At 38.1% G+C, this 21,416-nt stretch overlaps 1 protein-coding gene across 4 annotated transcripts in view; it reads right to left on the reverse strand.

Annotated features, from left to right (window-relative positions):
• Window positions 1-1,805: 1,805 nt before the first annotated feature.
• Window positions 1,806-21,416, reverse strand: part of LOC125095563 (ATP-binding cassette sub-family C member 2-like) — a 100,421-nt gene continuing 80,810 nt past the window's right edge. For all 4 annotated transcript variants that reach the window (XM_047722036.1, XM_047722034.1, XM_047722033.1 and 1 more), the window contains 8 exons: window positions 20,200-20,399; window positions 18,708-18,834; window positions 17,102-17,203; window positions 8,946-9,089; window positions 6,106-6,264; window positions 4,401-4,567; window positions 3,261-3,455; window positions 1,806-2,916 (listed from right to left, as the gene is read on the reverse strand). In XM_047722036.1, coding sequence (XP_047577992.1) covers window positions 2,790-2,916; window positions 3,261-3,455; window positions 4,401-4,567; window positions 6,106-6,264; window positions 8,946-9,089; window positions 17,102-17,203; window positions 18,708-18,834; window positions 20,200-20,399 — 1,221 coding nt within the window. In that variant the 3' untranslated portion in view covers window positions 1,806-2,789. The remainder of the gene's footprint in view (window positions 2,917-3,260; window positions 3,456-4,400; window positions 4,568-6,105; window positions 6,265-8,945; window positions 9,090-17,101; window positions 17,204-18,707; window positions 18,835-20,199; window positions 20,400-21,416) is intronic.

A 21,416-nucleotide genomic window follows, 5' to 3' on the forward strand; every position in this document is an offset into this window, starting at 1 on the left:
AGCCAGTATCCTGACTTCTAATAGTACTTAGACTACTTCTCCTTTTTAAAAAAAACTTTTGTATAAACAGAATTACAGAATCGCATACTAATATTCTTTTGTCGTTGGCCTCTTTAATCCAACATACTTGTGAGAGTCATCCCTGCTGCTGTCCGTCGCTGTGCACTCATTCTCATAGCCGTATAGAGTTCCACTGTGTGACTCCACTGTAATTTATCCAGGCTATTTAACCAGTTTGTTTTCTCTATCGGAGTCTGTTTTTTTTTTTAATTTCTCTTCTCATCTTTTATTTCTTCACTTCTACATATGAGTGAAATCATATGGTTTTAGTCCTTTTCTGACTTCTTTCACTTAGCATTATACCCTCTACATCCAACCATTGTTGTTGCACATGGCAGAGTCTCATTTTTTTTATGGCTAGGTGATATTCCATTATAGAGATTTTCTTTATCCATTCATCTATCAATGGACACTGGGTTGCTTCTATATCTAGGCTATTGATAATGAAAACACTGGAAGAATATATGCTACAATAAACATTGGGGTGCATATGTCTTTTCAAATTAGCATTTTTCAGTTTTCTGAGTAAATACCTAGTAGCATAATTATGGGATGATATGGTAATTCTATTTTTAATTTTTCAAGGAAACTCCATTCTGTTTTCCACAGTGGCTGTACCAATTTGCATTCCCACCAACAGTCCATAAGTTTCCTTTTTCTCCACATGCTTGCCAACACTCATTATTTCCTGTCTTTTTGATGTTAACCATTCTGACAAATGTGAGGTGATATCATACTGCAGTTTTGATTTGCATTTCCCTGATGATGAGTGATGTTGAGCCTCTTTTCATGTCTGTTGGTCACATCTATGTCCTTTTTGGGAAAATGTTTATTCAGGTCCTCTGTCCCCCCCATTTTTTTTTTTTTAAAGATTTTATTTATTTATTTGACAGAGAGAGATCACAAGTAGACAGAGAGGCAGGCAGAGAGAGAGAGAGAGGGAAGCAGGCTCCCTGCTGAGCAGAGAGCCCGATGCGGGACTCGATCCCAGGACCCTGAGATCATGACCTGAGCCGAAGGCAGAGGCTTTAACCCACTGAGCCACCCAGGCGCCCATCCTCTGCCCCTTTTTAACTGGATTACTTGACTTGAGTGTTGAGGTGTAAAAGTTCTTTATATATTTTGGATATTAATTCTTATGAGATATATCATTTGCAAATATCTTCTCCCATTCTGTAGGTTGCTTTATCTACTCATTGATGGTTTCCTTCACTGTGCAGAGGCTTTTTATTTTGGTACAGTCCCAATAGTTCATTTTTGCTTTTGTTTCCCTGTCTGAGGAGACATATCCAGAAAAAATACTGGTAGGCCAGTGTTCAAGAAATGACTCTGTTTTCTTCCAGGAGTTTTATGGCTTCAGGTCTCTCCTTTAGATATTTTTAAAAATCCATTTAGAGTTTATTTTTGTGCTTAGTGTAAGAAAGTGGTCCAGTTTCATTCTTTTGTAGGTAGCTGTCTGATTTTCCCAGCACCATTTGCTGGGAGTCTAGATCTCTTTCTTAATGGAATTCAACAGATATTTATTCATTGTTTACTGAGTACAAAACATACTGATGGGCACTTCAGGGATTGTAAAGACAGGATAACACTTCTAGTGGCTTACATTCTAATGGGAGGAGGTAGATAATATAGTGTTTTATAACTTAAGGCAACTTTTCGAAAACACCTGTAGGGAATGAAGCTAGGTTGTACATGGTTTTGCACAGAAGGAGAAAAGGTAAATAAATAGTTGGTAGGTCTTCAAGAACATGTTAAAATATTTTATTAAAATCATCTTAAAAGGAAAATACCATTAAAATTTGAATACTTCAAATCTGAAGGTCAATTCAAGAAATAATACTGCTTCTATTACAATAAAACTACTAAGTTAAAAAGTCCTTCAAAACATGATTAGTATTACAAGAAAACAATCTTCTTGTGAATGTATACTATCTGATTCCGAAGTCACTGAGGTTAATCCAGCCAAAAAAATAATGTTGCATAGAAAGTATGGTTTTTACTCAAAATCAATAGTAAGAAATATTATAAAATATTATTTTAAAATAAAGTACGCCATAAAACAGTTAATATATAGTTATAATTTCTAAAAAGTGACTGAATAACTCCTAATATTTTTTCTGTGATTCCCCCATCATTTTATACACTGTACAGCAGCTCAACACACATCACATCTGTCTATAAATACCTGCATTATATTACTCGAAAATGCCAAGTCATTAATTCTTCAAACATTGCTTGGGTGTCAACTAGATGAAAATGACTATGCTAGAAACCCAACATATAAAGATGACGGACATTGGGTACTTGCCTTCAAGTAGCTTTAGTGGGAAGACAGACTAAAATAATTAAAATAGAGCATGGTCCCTGCCATGACACCAGTAGGCACACGGGGTTGGTGAGACTACAGAGAGGGACTAGATCAGATCAGAGAGCAGGGAGGAAATCAAGGGACACTTCACAGAGAAGGTGACTCATGAACGAAGTCAGAGACTTAAAGGATACGTGGCATGTAGCACTTTGGGCAATGTGGAGAAAGCAGACACTCCAGAGGCACGAGTGGAAGAGAGAAGGTTGGGTGCATCCCAGCGTAGCTGGAACGCTGATGTTTTTTGGTATTTATGCCAACATGTAGCCGGGGGCCTGCCTTTGTGCAGTTCCCCCATTGCTATTTTTAAAAATACTAATCTATTTTGTATTCAGTATAATCAATCTATAGCTAAAAGTATTTATTATTTTGCCACTGAGTCCTGTGTTATTCCAGCTTCTGTTAGCATTTCAAAGAAAAGTCCTTTCTGGCATATCAAATTCTGCGGTGTTTCAAATTCCGTAATCCTTCCAGAGTCTAGAACAAGTACCCTGCAATGTGAAAACAATCCAGTTAGGAACCTTTAGTCAATTTCCTGGTTTACCCCTTTTTGTTTTCTTGCTAATGTAAAATGTAGTTTACTGTGTGAGTTATGTCACTATCAAATACGGGTACCACTGAACTTAAGAAGTATATCCGTTTTCAAAATATTCTTTTGGCATGAATGTATTCTTTTAATTGTTTGAAAAATATGTTTCCTACTCTTAAGGAAAATTTTGTATCTCTCAGCATGGATATAATCCTTTATGAGCGGTAATTAGTATGTTTGGTATAATCAGTGGCTAACTCTGTAGAGATAGATATGTTTTATTTCTGAAAAACAAGTAAAGCGTACCTATCTGAATCAAGGATAGAGTGCAGTCTATGAGCAATCGTCAGGATGGTACAGTCAGAGAACTCTTTCCTGATCGTGGTCTGCACCAAGGTATCAGTCTCAAAATCAATGGAGGCTGTTGCCTCATCCAAAATGAGGATTTTTGTTTTTCGAAGCAAAGCACGAGCAAGACAGACAAGCTGCCTTTGTCCAACGCTGTTGAAAAAAAAAAAAAAAAAGTAAAATAGTTTCAATAGTGGACTTCATGGTTACACACTTTCTGTTCTAAAATTCCAATTATATCACTACTCCCTCTCTTTCTCAGCCACTCATTCATTCATTCTTTTATTCGAGAAACACTTGTTTTGTCAAAAGAGACAAAAATCTCTACGCGGAGTTTACATTCTCGTGGGAGGACAGAAACAAAATAAACATGATACATGAGTAAAATGCACAGTGAGAAGAATTCAAGCACACAGAAGGGGAGGTATAGAGTGTGGGCCTGGGGTAGACATGTCTAGAGAGACAGATATAGAGAGATGGGCCTGACAGAATAACCTCACTGGACTGGAGGCACAGCCTTTTAGTTCAAGACCCTTAGGAAAGGGAGAGTGAGCCATGCAGATTTCCGGTGGAAACTTGTTCTTGGCAAAGGGAGCAGCAGATGCAAAATCCCTGAGGCAGGCAAGAGCTGGCCTGGTATATTCAGGGAACAGCAAGGAGGTCCGTGTGGCAGAAAGAGTGAGGTAGGGCGAGCATCAGAGAGACCGAGTCGTGCAGTGCAGGGCTGGAGCTCACTTTCCGTTGGTCTCTGATCATGTGAAAGGAGCTACCATTGGGTATCAAGCAGCTACGAAGGAAAAAGGAGCCCCTAACAACCTTTTTAAGGAAGAAAGCTATTCAAATAGGAGTCTTTACAAAAGAAGAGTCAATTAAATAGTAACTTTTCATACCAGATTGTTCCTTTTTTCCCCTTTCTTTCCTTCACCAGTGGTATCCCAGCCAGTAGTTACCATTATATTCCTTGAGCAATTGTGTGCTTTCATCAGACCAAAGGCGATTCTTGGTGACTCAGGCATGACTTCCCTTTAACGCTAACTCAAAGTTTCTAGAGAGCCTTGGAATGTGTAAGTTGGCCAAGCTTTGTTCTTAGCAGCTTACCTGAGGTTTTCACCTCCCTCTGAAATCTCATGCAGCAGCTTCTTGGGAAGTGACTGCACAAAGTCTTTTAAGTGACACAGTTCCAGCACCTCCCACAGCTCGCTATCAGAATACTTGTCTAGGGGATCCAGGTTCATTTGAAGGGTACCAGAAAATAAAACAGGATCCTAGAGAATAAAATCGTCACCAGTAATCTTACTTTCACATGAGGCACAAGCACATTTAAAAAAAAAAATCAGATTCAGAAAGTAAAGAAAAAACAAAATGATCAAACCTAAATAGTTATAAAATTCATTTTATATTGAAAATAAAAGAGAAGAAAATCAGGATAAGCTGTAAATGAGATTAAATCATTATAAATTTCATCATCTTTCTCCTTCTCATTAACAATGTCAACATCAGCCACAATAATAATGATGATGATAGCTGCCATTTAGTCAAAGATATAGAATAAATGCAAACTACAGTATGGATAAAATATTATCAATCAGCATAGCAACTCAAAATGATGGAAGTCATTATCCCCATTTCACAGAGACTGAGCTGGAGGGTCCAAAGAGGTCTTGCTGAAAGCCACACAGACGGTGAGTGGTTGAGCAGAATTTGAACAGGACAAGTCACGCTCTTTCCAATATACCAACATGCCCGGTGAAACTGTATTTTACTACCCTGTATTTATTTATAAGAAAGGAATGACTAATATCTCTTTTCTTTATTAAATGTTTTTCTCTGCCTGAATTCCCTTCAAATTTGCTTTTGAAGTAAATTCATGAATATGAGTATATGTCTAAACAATATGAAAAAGAGACTGTATTTTAAGATTTTTATTAGAAGGTAATACAAAGATAGCTTAATCTCTAAAACAAAAATCAGCTAAAACAAAAATACTCAGCTTAAATCTCTCAAACTCAACTGAATAACTCATCTTTGACTGTAGATGCATGTTCTTGAGCCAATTTGCATATTTGTTAATGATAAAGTTCCTTTGATGCCACAAACAGACAAATCAAAGGACTTAAAAAATTATCTAACTAAAATATTGTTCTTTTCATCTTTTTAAATGTTTTTAAACTTCAAATCAAAGAGGCAAAATTTTACACTCACTCTACCAATTAGACAAAAGCCTCAGTAATTTTTTTTTAAATCTTAAAAAAAAATTTATTTGACAGACAGAGATCACAAGTAGGCAGAGAGGCAGGCAGAGAGAGAGTGGGAAGCAGGGTCCCCGCTGAGCAGAGAACCCAATGTGGGACTTGATCCCAAGACCCACAGATCATGACCTGAGCTGAAGGTAGAGGCTTAAACCCACTGAGCCACCCAGGCACCCTAGTAATTTTTTTTTTTCCAAAAAACAGCAGTGCATTTCAGTCTGATCTCTTCATTCAAATTTTATTATTTGCATTTACTATTATGAAGGAAACTTGTAAAGCAACATACCAGTTTTTCAAATGGATAAATGCTTTTAGAAAAAATGTTTTAAAGTAAGAGTGTTTAAAAGGATTTAGTTATGTAGTGATTTTTCATAACACATTTAAATGCACTGGCTTCTAAAAATGAATTTAGACACTTGGAAGGAACACACTTTAAAAAAAGAAAAAGGAGAAGAAGAAGCAGCAGCAACAGCAGCAGCAGTAGAAGAAGAAGAAAAAGAAGAAGATCACCTAAAGGGAGTTAAAAGAAAATCTACTGACAAAATAGGCTTTACCTGTGGAATAATATTAAGTTTGCCCCGAAGGTCATGAAGTCCAATAGTTGATATGTCAATGCCATCGATAATAATTTTGCCTCCTGATCTTTCCACAATTCTAAACAGACAATTTGAAAGTGTTGATTTGCCTGCTCCAGTCCGTCCCACAATTCCAATCTGTAATGAAATGATCATAAACAGTTTGCACTGTGCTTTTGGTAAGGGACCAGGGCCTTTTTGCACTGACAACAAGTACATTAGGTGTTGGCTCAGCGGGATTTAATTTTTCCTAACAGAGTAACACTGCCTGACATGGAAGATGTAATGTGACTTCTAAGGCATAGTCTTTATCCAAATACTCATTACTCAGTGGAAAAGCCTGGGGTAATATATAGGTTTTCTCTACTTTTGAGTAATTTAATAACCACCTAACTAGAGCACACCAGCAGTCGCAGGAAGAGCAGACAACCCCTGAACCATCCTGGGACTAGCTATTCAGAGTGTGGCCAAAGATGACTCTGATAACGGGGTAGTTTTCTTGGGACTTTCAAAATGAGGCTTCTCTACCCCCTCTTCCGCAGATAAAACAAACTAACAAACAACAAAGGGGACAGGAACCCTTTGCCAGAAGGACAGAAAACCGAAAGGAATGCTTGCAGATTTCCTTGGTTTATCAAAACAACTCTGGCATTAGAACTATTGAGGATGGCTATGGGTAACATCTGAGATCTTGGATTCCTGGACAAGATAATCAACCTGACATAAACATCAAGTGATTGTACACAGTCCTTTCACCACGAAGACTAAAGCAATCCCTAGAGGGGCATCTGGGTGTCTCAGTTAGTTAAATGTCTGACTTTGGCTCAGGTCATGATCCCAGGGTCCTGGGATGGAGCCCCATATTGGGCTCCCTGCTCAGCTGGGAGCCTGCCTCTCCCTCTACCTCTGCCTGCTGCTCTGCCTGCTTGTGCTCTCTTCTCTGTATCAAATAAATAAATAAAATCTTAAAAAATAGATAAATCAAGCAATCCCTCTTGGTGTTGATTTGTATCTTAGTTTTAATGGGAACATTAAGCCAAGAAAACATTAAGGAGGTTGGTTTGCCCTGATAAAAGATCTTAAATCTTAAACCTGACCCACTATAGTAGAAATATCAGATTCTGTTGAATTAATTGGGATCATTAAAATTCTACAATGACTTCCTTTGTTCCAAAGACATTTCTTGTTCTTGATGCTCCTGTGGTGGACATGGTTTAGACAGTTAGAAAAAAGAGATGCTTGGGGTTATAAAAGTTAGGTATCTGAAAAAGAAAAAGTGGGACATCACTGTCAATTTTTTTCTTCATTATTTACTTTTTTTCACTTGTAAAATCTTTCTAAAGAAATAATATTTTTTCATAAAACAGTTTGAAAAATGCAGGAAAAACTATAGTAGTAGAAATTATTTATAAACCTGTCACCTGAAAAGAACCACGATTTATGTTTTACAACTGTTTTCTAGGATTTTTGCTAATGTAGTCTACCCATCTCCTTTTTTAAAACAGAAAATTGATATACTATCAACAGTTTTGAATATAGATTTTATTAACCAAATTAAATCTCAAGTATTTTCCCTTTTCACTAATAATCCTGGAAAACATGGTGTCAAGGACTGCATAAATATTCTCTCCTATGGATTTGCTATATTTTGGGTAACTTAATTTTACTGTCTTCTTACTGCTGTTTACGTAATAGAAGGAAGTAAAAATAAAGTATACTACTGGGTATATATCCAAAGGAAACGAAATTAGAAATCTGCACTCCTGTGTTCATATTCACAATAGCCAGGACACCAAAGTGTCTGTCCATAGAATGGATAATGAAAACGTGTATATATATATACATATATACATATACACTGGAATAATTCAGCCATAAAAAGGATGGAAATCCTGCCATTTGTGCCAACACAGATGGACCTGATGGACATTATGCTAAGTGGAATAAGCCAGAGGGAGAAAGGTAAATACTGTACAAACTTCCTTATATTTGGAATCTAAAAAAGCCAAACCCATAGTACCACAGAGTAAACAGTGGTTACCAGGGACTGAAGGTGGGGAAAATGGGAAGATATAGGTCAAAGGGCACGAATTCTCAGATGAATAAGAAGAATGTATTCTGGGGATCTAAAGTGAGATGATTACAGTTAATAGTTCTGTATTGTATACTTGAAATTTGCTGAGATAGTAGATCTTAGGTGTTCCTACCACATCCAAAAAAATCAAAACAAAACAAAAACAAAAACCTTATAACTATGTGAGGTGATGGATGTGTTAATTGATTGTGATAATCATTACTCTCTATATATGTATATATATCCCACCATCACGTTGTATACTTTAAATATATACAATATTTACTTGTTAATTATAACTCAATAAAGCTGAAAGAAGTATGCTAAAATTATGGGGTGCCTGGGTAGCTCAATGGGTTAAAGCCTCTGCCTTCGGCTCAGGTCATGATCTCAGGGTCCTGGGATCAAGCCCCACATCGGACTCTTTGCTCCTCAGGGAGCCTGCTTCCTCCTCTCTCTATGCCTGCTGCTCTGCCTACTTGTGATCTCTGTCAAATAAATAAAATCTTTAAAAAAAAAGTATGCTAAAATTATGTTTCATAATATAGTATGCACAATTTAAAAACACCTTTTGTTTTTAAAGAGGAAAAACTTGCTCTGTATATACCAATGACATGAGTTTATTACTTTTATATGAAATTTGAACAAAGACCATATTATATTCAATACCATATCATAGTTAGACCTTAACAATGAATGAATTCAGACAAAAGAGAAAGTGAAACTTATGAAATATATATGGTACCTTCTCTTCACCATGAGTCTGGAAAGAGATATCTCGTAATGCTAAACCAAGATCATCTCGGTATCGAGCCTGGTAATTAATAAATTCCACTATCCCTTTCTCGGGCCATTGTGATGGAGGCCTTTTAGACATTATCCAGGGTGCCTTAAAACAAAGAAATATTATAATAATCACAAGGAGGGAAATCACGTTTCCCTCCAAAAAATAATTATCCTGCATATAAGTAAAAGTGATAGAAAACATCCGTGGATATTACGATCTCCTGAAAATAGTTTTAAATATTACCAACGCAAAACTTCTCATGTAGTTACAAGAAAAGCTTAGAAATGTTTTTGGGTCTCTTCTGATTTGGCTAAAGCATATTTTCCTAGGGTTGTTGCCACCCTTTTAGTATTTTACTTGCTCCTTCATATACTCTTATCTGGACAAAATGACAAGGCGGAAAAATTCACCACAAAAAAAAGAACAAGAGGCAGTACCAAAGGCTAGGGACCTAATCAATACAGACATTGGTAATATGTCAGATCTAGAGTTCAGAATGACGATTCTCAAGGTTCTAGCAGGGCTTGAAAAAGGCATGGAAGATATTAGAGAAACCCTCTCGGGAGATATAAAAGCTCTTTCTGGAGAAATAAAAGAACTAAAATCGAACCAAGTTAAAATCAAAAAAGCTATTAATGAGGTGCAATCAAAAATGGAGGCTCTCACTGCTAGGATAAATGAGGCAGAAGAAAGAATTAGCGATATAGAAGACCAAATGACAGAGAATAAAGAAGCTGAGCAAAAGAGGGACAAACAGCTACTGGATCACGAGGGGAGAATTCGAGAGATAAGTGACACCAAGAGACGAAACAACATTAGAATAACTGGGATTCCAGAAGAAGGGGAAACAGAGAGGGGAGCAGAAGGTATATTGGAGAGAATTATTGGAGAGAATTTCCCCAATATGGCAAAGGGAACAAGCATCAAAATCCAGGAGGTTCAGAGAACCCCCCTCAAAATCAACAAGAATAGGTCCACACCCCGTCACCTAATAGTAAAATTTACAAGTCTTAGTGACAAAGAAAAGATCCTGAAAGTGGCCCGGGAAAAGAAGTCTGTAACATACAATGGTAAAAATATTAGATTGGCAGGAGACTTATCCACAGAGACCTGGCAGGCCAGAAAGAGCTGGCATGATATATTCAGAGTACTAAACGAGAAAAACAGGCAGCTAAGAATACTATATCAGCTAGGCTATCATTGAAAATAGAAGGAGAGATTAAAAGCTTCCAGGACAAACAAAAACTGAAAGAATTTGCAAACAACAAACCGGCTCTACAGGAAATATTGAAAGGGGTCCTCTAAGCAAAGAGAGACCCTAAAAGTAGTAGATCAGAAAGGAACAGAGACAATATACAGTAACAGTCACCTTACAGGCAATACAATGGCACTAATACTTACCCTGAATGTTAATGGGCTAAATGCCCCAATCAAAAGACACAGGGTATAAGAATGGATAAAAAAACAAAACCCATCTATATGTTGCCTACAAGAAACTCGTCTTAAACCCGAAGACACCTCCAGGTTTAAAGTGAGGGGGTGGAAAAGAATTTACCATGCTAATGGACATCAGAAGAAAGCAGGAGTGGCAATCCTTATAGCAGATCAATTAGATTTTAAGCCAAAGACTATAATAAGAGATGAGGAAGGACACTATATCATACTCAAAGGAACTGTCCAACAAAAGATCTAACAATTTTAAATATCTATGCCCCTAACATGGGAGCAGCCAACTATATAAACCAATTAATAACAAAATCAAAGAAACACATAGACAATAATACAATAATAGTAGGGGACTTTAACACTCCCCTCACTGAAATGGACAGATCATCCAAGCAAAAGATCAACAAGGAAATCAAGGCCTTAAATGACACACTGGACCAGATGGACATCACAGATATATTCAGAACATTTCATCCCAAAGCAACAGAATACACATTCTTCTCTAGTGCACATGGAACATTCTCCAGAATAGATCACATTCTCGGTCCTAAATCAGGTCTCAACCGTTATCAAAAGATTGGAATCATTCCCTGCATATTTTCAGACCACAATGCTCTGAAGCTAGAACTCAATCATAAGAGGAAATTTGGAAAGAACCCAAATACATGGAGGCTAAACAGCATCCTTCTAAAGAATGAATGGGTCAACCAGGAAATTAAAGAAGAATTGAAAAAATTCATGGGAACAAATGATAATGAAAACACAACGGTTCAAAATCTGTGGGACACAACAAAGGCAGTCCTGAGAGGAAAATATATAGCAGTACAAGCCTTTCTCAAGAAACAAGAAAGGTCCCAGGTACACAACCTAACCCTCCACCTAAAGGAGCTGGAGAAAGAACAAGAAAGAAAGCCTAAACCCAGCAGGAGAAGAGAAATCATAAAGATCAGAGCAGAAATCAATGAAATAGAAACCAAAAAACAATAGAACAAATCAATGAAACTAGGAGCTGGTTCTTTGAAAGAATTAATAAGATCGATAAACACCTGGCCAGACTTATCAAAAAGAAAAGAGAAAGGACCCAAAAAAATAAAATCATGAATGAAAGAGGAGAGATCACAACTAACACCAAAGAAATACAGACAATTATAAGAACATACTATGAGCAACTCTATGTCAACAAATTTGACAATCTGGAAGAAATGGATGCATTCCTAGAGACATATAAACTACCACAACTGAACCAGGAAGAAATAGAAAGCCTGAACAGACCCATAACCAGTAAGGAGATTGAAACAGTCATCAAAAATTTCCAAACAAACAAAAGCCCAGCGCCAGACGGCTTCACAGGGGAATTCTACCAAACATTTAAAGAAGAACTAATTCCTATTCTCCAGAAACTGTTCCAAAAAATAGAAATGGAAGGAAAACTTCCAAACTCATTTGATGAGGCCAGCATCACCTTGATCCCAAAACCAGACAAGGATCCCATCAAAAAAGAGAACTACAGACCAATATCCTTGATGAACACAGATACAAAAATTCTCACCAAAATACTAGCCAATAGGATTCAACAGTACATTAAAAGGATTACTCGCCACGACCAAGTGGGATTTATTCCAGGGCTGCAAGGTTGGTTCAACATCCGCAAATCAATCAATATGATACAACACATTAATAAAAGAAAGAACAAGAACCATACGATACTCTCCATAGATGCTGAAAAAGCATTTGACAAAGTACAGCATCCCTTCCTGATCAAAACTCTTCAAAGTGTAGGGATAGAGGGCACATACCTCAATATCATCAAAGCCATCTATGAAAAACCCACGGCAAATATCATTCTCAATGGAGAAAAACTGAAAGCTTCTCCGCTAAGGTCAGGAACACGACAGGGATGTCCGTTATCACCACTGCTATTCAACATAGTACTAGAAGTCCTAGCCTCAGCAATCAGACAACAAAAGGAAATTAAAGGCATCCAAATCGGCAAAGAAGATGTCAAACTATCACTCTTCGCAGATGATATGATACTATATGTGGAAAACCCAAAAGACTCCACTCCAAAACTGCTAGAACTTGTCCAGGAATTCAGTAAAGTGTCAGGATATAAAATCAATGCACAGAAATCAGTTGCATTTCTCTACACCAGCAACAAGACAGAAGAAAGAGAAATTAAGGAGTCCATCCCATTTACAATTGCACCCAAAACTATACGATACCTAGGAATAAACCTAACCAAAGAGACTAAGAATCTATACACAGAAAACTATAAAGTACTCATGAAAGAAATTGAGGAAGACACAAAGAAATGGAGAAATGTTCCATGCTCATGGATTAGAAGAACAAATATTGTGAAAATGTCTATGCTACCTAAAGCAATCTACACATTTAATGCAATCACTATCAAAATCCCATCCATTTTTTCCAAAGAAATGGAACAAATAATCCTAAAATTTGTATGGAACCAGAAAAGACCTTGAATAGCCAGAGGAATATTGAAAAAGAAAGCCTAAGTTGGTTGCATCACAATTCCAGACTTCAAGCTCTATTACAAAGATGTCGTCATCAAGACAGTATGGTACTGGCCCAAAAACAGACACATAGATCAGTGGAACAGAATAGAGAGCCCAGAAATAGACCTTCAACTCTATGGTCAGCTAATCTTCGACAAAACAAGAAAGAATGTCCAGTGGAAAAAAGACAGCCTCTTCAGTAAATGGTGTTGGGAAAATTGGACAGTCACATGCAGAAAAATGAAACTCTACCATTTCCTTACACCACACACGAAAACAGACTCAAAATGGATGAAGGATCTCAATGTGAGAAAGGAATCCATCAAAATCCTTGAGGAGAACACAGGCAGCAACCTCTTCGACCTCAGCCGCAGCAACATCTTCCTAGGAACTTCGCCAAAGGCAAGGGAAACAAGGGCAAAAATGAACTATTGGGATTTTATCAAGATCAAAAGCTTTTGCACAGCAAAGGAAACAGTTAACAAAACCAAAAGACAACTGACAGAATGGGCGAAGATATTTGCAAATGACATATCAGATAAAGGGCTAGTGTCCAAAATCTATAAAGAACTTAGCAAACTCAACACCCAAAGAACAAATAATCCAATCAAGAAATGGGCAGAGGACATGAACAGACATTTCTGCAAAGAAGACATCCAGATGGCCAACAGACACATGAAAAAGTGCTCCACATCACTTGGCATCAGGGAAATACAAATCAAAACCACAATGAGATATCACCTCACACCAGTCAGAATGGCTAAAATTAACAAGTCAGGAGGGGCACCTGGGTGGCTCAGTGGGTTAAGCTGCTGCCTTCAGCTCAGGTCCTGGGATCGAGTCCCGCATCGGGCTCTCTGCTCGGCAGGGAGCCTGCTTCCCTCTCTCTCTCTCTCTCTGCCTGCCTCTCTGTCTACTTGTGATCTCTCTCTGTCAAATAAATAAATAAAATCTTTAAAAAAAAAAAATTAACAAGTCAGGAAATGACAGATGCTGGCGAGGATGCGGAGAAAGGGGAACCCTCCTACACAGTTGGTGGGAATGCAAGCTGGTGCAACCACTCTGGAAAACAGCATGGAGGTTCCTCAAAATGTTGAAAATAGAACTACCCTATGACCTAGCAATTGCACTGCTGGGTATTTACCCTAAAGATACAAACGTAGTGATCCGAAGGGGCACGTGCACCCGAATGTTTATAGCAGCAATGTCTACAATAGCCAAACTATGGAAAGAACCTAGATGTCCATCAACAGATGAATGGATAAAGAAGATGTGGTATATATACACAATGGAATACTATGCAGCCATCAAAAGAAATGAAATCTTGCCATTTGCGACGACGTGGATGGAACTAGAGGGTATCATGCTTAGCGAAATAAGTCAATCGGAGAAAGACAACTATCATATGATCTCCCTGATAGGAGGGAGAGGAGATGCAACATGGGGGGTTGAGGGGGTAGGAGAAGAGTAAATGAAACAAGATGGAATTGGGAGGGAGACAAACCATAAGTGACTCTTAATCTCACAAAACAAACTGAGGGTTGATGGGGGGAGGGAGGTTGGGAGGGAGGGTGGGATTATGGACATTGGGGAGGGTACGTGCTATGGTGAGTGCTGTGAAGTGTGTGGACCTGGCGATTCACATACCTGTACCCCTGGGGATAAAAATATATGTTTATAAAAAATAAAATTTAAAAAAAAAATGTTTTTGGGGACACCTGGATGACTCAATTGGTTGGGCGTCTGCCTTCGGCTCAGGTCCCGATCCTGGAGTCCCAGGATCTAGTCCCATGTCAGGCTCCCTCCTCAGTAGGGAATCTGCTTCTCCCACTGACCTTTCCCCCTCTTTCACTTTCTCTGATTCTCTCTCAAATAAATAAGTAAAATCTTTAAAATAAAAAAATTTTTTTTAAAGTTTCTGGAGGTAACAAGGCTTCCCATCTCCTATACAGTTATTAAGAAGAATCTTCTAGGGGCACCTGGATGGCTCAGTGGGTGAAGCAGCTGCCTTCGGCTCAGGTCATGATCCCAGGGTCCTGGGATGGAGCCCTGCACTGGGCTCCCTGCTCAGCGGGGTGTCTGCTTCTCCTTCTCCACTCTCCCTGCTTATGTTCCCTTTCTCTCTCTGTCAAATAAATAAATAACATCTCTTAAAAAAAAAAAAAAAGGAAGAATTTTCTAACTACAAAGTCGCTGAAGGTAACCTTTTTGAAATTTTAGCTGAGAAGAGGACCGTTTTTCATTCATTCATTGCCCAAATACTATTTCCTATGCTAGTCAGTACTTTAGCTGATGGGATTAATCCATGAGCAAAACAGATAAAAATTCTTGTCCTTACAGAGCATACAGGATGCCAGAGAGAGATAGAAAGAACCATACAGCATATGTAGAACGTTAGATAGTGATAAAGCTTCAGAAGATGGCGGTGTAATTTTAAGTAGGGTGGATAGAGAAGTCTTGGTTGGAAGTATATGGGAACAAGCCCTGTGGATACGGGCTGAAGCGCTTTCCAGGCAGACAACTAACTATACATGCTGAGCTCCTGAGACAGGGGCCTGCCTGAGACACTGAAGGAACAGCTGGAGGCAGAGAGTGTGTTGTTTGGGCAACGAGAGGAAGCGTGAGGGGGGGTGATCACTGGTGTCAGAGGATGGATTAGGTCAAGTGATGACTGACAGGAGACCATTGGTGATCTTGACAAAGGCAGGTTCAGTGGAGTGGTGGGATTTAAAGCCTGTTTGGCCAGAGTCCAAAATAGAATGAGAGATGTATAGGCCAATTCCAGAGAATTCTTCTGTAAAAGGTGCAGAGAAATGGGGTTCCAGAAAGATAAACAGAATTATCTGAACAACTGACTTCTTCCACGTAAAAGCTTTTATAACAATACTCGTCACACCTGCATCAAATTACATAAAGATGACTTTTTTTTAAATGTGTGGGTGTATGTGGTCTTTTAATATGAAAAGTATATATATTATAAATTTATACATACATAAGAAGTTTATATACAAAAGTATATATACAAAAAATTCGAAGGTATATAAAACAATAAAGTTATACAAGGTATATAAAACAATAAAGTTATACAGGTCATCACATGGCAATAGATTGAGCAAACTGAATGTTGATAATTGGAAGTGGTGAAGGTAGGTTAATCTTCCATGAAGTTTGCGTGAAAAAGGAAGGTAAAACCTGGGGAAGAAACGGGGGGGGGGATTCAAAATTTAGGGAAGAGTTGGAAGATGCAGATAATATTTAAGCATGTTTATAGGTTGAGAGAGGCAAGGGGGTCAGGGTGCTGAGATGTAGAAATGAAAGGAAGTGGTTAATGGAGCAACATTTGACAGAAGACATGAACAGATACAAAAATTTAAGAGGAAACTCTGGTTTTCTCTTTGAAGGAGGGACACCTCTTCCTGAGAGTCATGAGTGAAAGAGGAACATTTCATGATTTAGATACCTTTATAGGTGGTTTGAAGAAGATACAGAAATTCAAGTCAACTTTAACACCTGCCTTGTTAATTCATGGAACTGGGAGGCAGAAGTAACCGAGATGAGTAACATACGCAGGTAAGTCAAATATTATACTCTGTCAATAGTGTAATCCTTCTCCTTTCTAATTATAATTAATTAAAAGGAACAAAACAGACTGATGTATTCTCCTCCTCCATTCCATCCAGAGATGTTAATGATGAGTAAATGGAACACAAAGAATAAACAATAAAAATGTAGTTAATTTAAAAATTGCACAGACTTCCATTATGAGATGATTATATTAAGACACTTTTCACAATGTACAATCCTCACAAAGTTATAATCGTAAGTTTCATATTTTACTCCACTTTGGTAGAGGATAAATCATTGTGCCTTCTAAGAACAAGCACTCATATTTAATCTCTACAATATAACATATCTTATAATTTGTATACTACTGTAATTCAGTTAACTGGTATTTTTTCTATTTTAGTGATATATAAAATAATGGTGTATTTAACAGTAGATTGGGTTTTAGTTTCATTGAAATGCTAAGTATTACAACATGAATTTGGAAAAGCAGATTGTGTTTAAAACTTATTTTTTTAAATGTCAATTTAAGATGCATTAAAATGTCTTAATCCTGCATCTACTTATTGGTTATTTGGGACTGCTTACCTCTTTATCCATATTTTCATATTCACAAACTCTTTCAATGGAAACTGCATTGGTTTCAATTTCACAAGCTTTCCTCACCCAAAAATTCAGAGATTGAGTAATCTGGAGGAAAAAAACCCAAGCTTCATGAATGGTTCTTTAGTTTTTTACATAATATGAATAATACTTTATAAAGTTTCACTTTCCATCATTTTCATATATTTTATCTCTTCTGATTATTCAACAACTTTAGAAGTAAGCATATTTACACATAAACACACAAGTGTTTAAGTATATTAAAATCATTCATATCATAAATAATGGTTTTTTGGCAGAAGAAATAGTTCAGCATATGTTGAAGGAGTCCCTACTTGGGTGTAAGGAATGATGAATATTGATGAATCTGTTTCAAGAAATGTACACCCCGGAGTGCCTCAGTGGCTCAGTTGGTTAAGCATCTGCTTTAGGCTCAGGTCACGATCCTGGAGTCCCAGAATCGAGTCCCACATGGGGCTCCCCGCTCAGCATGGAGTCTGCTTCTCTCTCCGATTCTCCCCCCTCTTGTGCTTTCTCTTTTTCACTCTTTCTCTCTCAAATAAATAAAATATGAAAAAAAAAGAAATGTACACCCCGTGAGAAAAGAGTTGTGCACAGTATTACCTTTGGCATTCCTCACTATCTTTCATCGAAAGGAGGATTCCCCTAAGTTTTGACCACTCTTGTCTCCCCTTTTCCTTTCTTTCTTTCTTTTTTTAACTCTACTTTCTTCTTACCATATCCACAAATATAGGTTGTAATCCAAGCCTAACTCTAAAAGTCAAAAAACTCTGCCAATTCAGTGTTTTCTCAAATTTGGTGCCAAATAATTTGAGGGCCAACCTGACTTGAAAACTAATATGGGGCTCTTTGAAGTCTTTACTTAACACACTTAGGGTAAAATACCCACATATTTCACTGCAGAACAAGTAGTCTGATTGTGGGGTTCTGCCCTAGACCTTGACTATGGTATGTATATTATATTTCCTTTCTACAAGCCCAAGTTCCGAATTCTGAAATGCAACTTGCCTTAAACGTTTTGGATAAGTGATGAAGGGTAAGTACTCAAATCATCTAGATGTATCGTTTAAATAATGTATATTTAGTAGTTTAGGGAATATTCTATTTACAAAGAGGGCATGAACACACTGAAACAACTAGTACTTTTTAGTGTAATACAAAACAGGGGTTATCAGGGAAAAACTTTTAAGCATAGAAGAAGCAGAGCATATGTTCTCCCCAGAGTCTGTATTATCTCCTTGGTTAGGCTGGGCAAACTGGAAGCACCAGCCACGGCGCAGAGAGGCTTACAACGGTCACATTCTATAAATCTGTAAGGCTATGAGAACAGGAAACTTCTAGGTAACTATGCCACCCCAGGTGTTTCCGAGTCTTCTAGCACTCAGCCTGTTCTTTTTGTGAGCTAACTTGGAATTGCTGAGCGAGCTTCCTGCTACAGAGGAAGAAATGAGCCTCCAGGGCCTCTCATTACTTAGCTAATACGATCTATAATTCAGACAGGCAAAGGAGAAGAGAGTTTAATTAACTGGATTATAAACATATCATATACCACAAAGTCATTATTACTTACATTTAGGGCATAGGATATGGACAAACCAACTATTGCTGAATCTATCGACTTGCCAGCCAGCACAGCAAGCAGGGCTGCAAAGAATACCATTAAGTTGCCAAGGAATTCCAGTCTGACAGACAGCCACCTGTGATAATGGAAAATATTCCTCAGCTGAGATGCAAAGGTTTTGGTACACCTGGTGTGAAATCTCTCCTAGGACATGAAAATGTAAACATCGATGGCCGCTTCTTTTTTCCTCACGTACTTACAACCCAATCACAACAAGATCACTGCAGTGACAAAAGACTAAAGGATTCCTCTGCATAAAAACACACTTTACTTTTGCAGAACTTTGCTTTAAAACTTAAACAGAATTAAAACTCAAAAAAAAACACACCAGTTATGCTGCATCATATTTTAAAATCCTCTCAGAAAATCAATCACCTTTTGGATTACTTGCCCTTTTTTACATGATAAAATTAGTCTCCAAAAGTTAAAAATGTGCCCAGGTACCATTTAATATTTCTTTTTTCTCCTTTATGTGAAATGATAATTTTTTTTTTTTTTTTTTTTTGACAGAGATTACAAGTAGGCAGAGAGGCAGGCAGAGAGAGAAAGGAGGAAGCAGGCTCCCTGCTGAGCAGAGAGCCTGATGCGGGGCTCAATCCCAGGACCCTGGGATCATGACCTGAGCCGAAGGCAGAGGCTTTAACCCACTGAGCCACCCAGGTGCCCCTGAAATGATAAATTTAAAATATAAATTATTGTATGCAAATAAAATATATTCTACAAATACAAAATATAACACAGAGTCATATTATTAGTAATTCCAATAGTATCCTATATAACCTTCAAAAACTTGAGACCTGAGGTGCCTGGGTAGCTCAGTCAGTTAAGCCTCCAACTCTTGGTTTCAGCCCAGGTCATGATCTCATGGGTCATGGGATCGAGCCCCTGCATTGGGCTCCATGCTCAGTGGGGAATCTGCTTGAAGATTTTTACCTTCTGCCCCTCTCCTTGCTTGCTGTCTTTATCGCTCTCTCTCTCTCAAATAAATAAATCTTAAAAACAAACAAACAAACAAACAAAAAGGCGCCTGGGTGGCTAGGTGTGTTGGGCCTCTGCCTTCAGCTCAGGTCATGATCTCAGTGTCTTGGGATCGAGGCCCGCACTGGGCTCTCTGTTCAGCAGGGAGTCTGCTTCCCTCTCTCTGCCTGCCTCTCTGCCTACTTGTGATTTCTCTCTCTGTCAAATAAATAAATAAAATCTTAAAAAAAAAAACAAAAACAAAAGCTTGGGACCTTATTTTCATGTAAAGTAGTATGTACTTTTCATTTGAGTATAAATAGATGCACTTTCACTTAAATGTATATTAAATATTAGAAATATGTAAGGCTTTCTTCTTTTTTAAAATAATCTGATGAAATGCCATTACAAAACTCTCTTTCTGTTTAAAAGTGCACATCTAAAAAGAGACTGGTCTTGAACTAGGTATACTGATACGACTCACCTGTTTGAAATTACGTTATTGTAGAAGCAGACCAAGTTCTCATTCACTACCTCTTTGTTTTGCTGGATGAACCTCTGTTCATGTCCAAATGCCCGGATAGTGGACACCCCTGATAAGGTCTCACTAAAGTGTGAAATGATGGGAGAGCGAGAAGCTCCTGCTAACCGTCGAATTTGCCGAGAACTCGCCACGTAGTATCTCTAACCCGAAGACAGAAACAGACAGTTGGAAAGATGTAGCAGAAATTGCTTCAATGGTTTGCCAATGGCAAGACACTTGAGTGACCCAAAAAGTGAAGTTCAAATTTTAACTCCAGCACCTGTGAATGTGGCCTTATGTGGAAATGGAATCATTGCAGCTGTCATTAAGGATCTCAAGATGAGATCATCCTAGACTTAGGGTGGGTCCTAAATCCAGTGCTGGCTGTCCTTGTAGGAGACAGAAAAAGAGAAGACAAAAACACAGGGAGAAAGCCAGCCATGTGAAAATGAGATTGGAGGGATGTACACATTTGCCAAGGAAAATGCCAAGGATTGCTGACAGCTGCAGTTAGGAGAGAAGCATGAAATCAACATTCCCTCAAAGGATCCAGAAAAGAACCAACCCTGCCTATACCTTGATTTTGGATTGTTAGCTACCAGAACTGTGAAAGAATAAAATTCCTGTTGTTTGAAGCTACCAAATTTGTTACTGGAGCCTTAAGAAACAACTACACCCTAACAGTAGAAAGCCCCAATTCTGGACAGGATGGCTAGAACAGCATTGGGCAAACCTCCACTTTGATAATCCTTTCAAACAACCATTACTGAGGACCTACTATGGAAGAAGCTCTGTGTCACAGGTTGGCAATGTGACTAGGGCATTAACCCTTTAAACGAATGAAGTCAACCAAGTGTACCAACAATAGTATTTTTGTACCTAGATATCATCATGAGAAAATTTTGTTGTTGTTGATGAAAAACTCCTACCAGTGCAGCCACACAAGTATTACTGGCTACTTCTCCTCTAACTTGGTTGAGACTGGTCGAGATAAGTGGAGATAAGACTGGAGAGCTGGAGGGAGAATGCCCTAGGTTAACTGGACCATCATTCACCAGCCCCAGATAACTGCTACAAACTAGAAACGCAAATCAAGAGTTACCACATCCTGCAATTTTTTTCAAGGAAATCTTTGGATCTGGAGTTTTACATAAAACCCCTGATTAAAATGTCCTCAT

This window comes from Lutra lutra, chromosome 1 (genome assembly GCF_902655055.1).
Source record: "Lutra lutra chromosome 1, mLutLut1.2, whole genome shotgun sequence".
In the NCBI taxonomy this organism is placed as follows: Eukaryota; Metazoa; Chordata; class Mammalia; order Carnivora; family Mustelidae; genus Lutra; species Lutra lutra.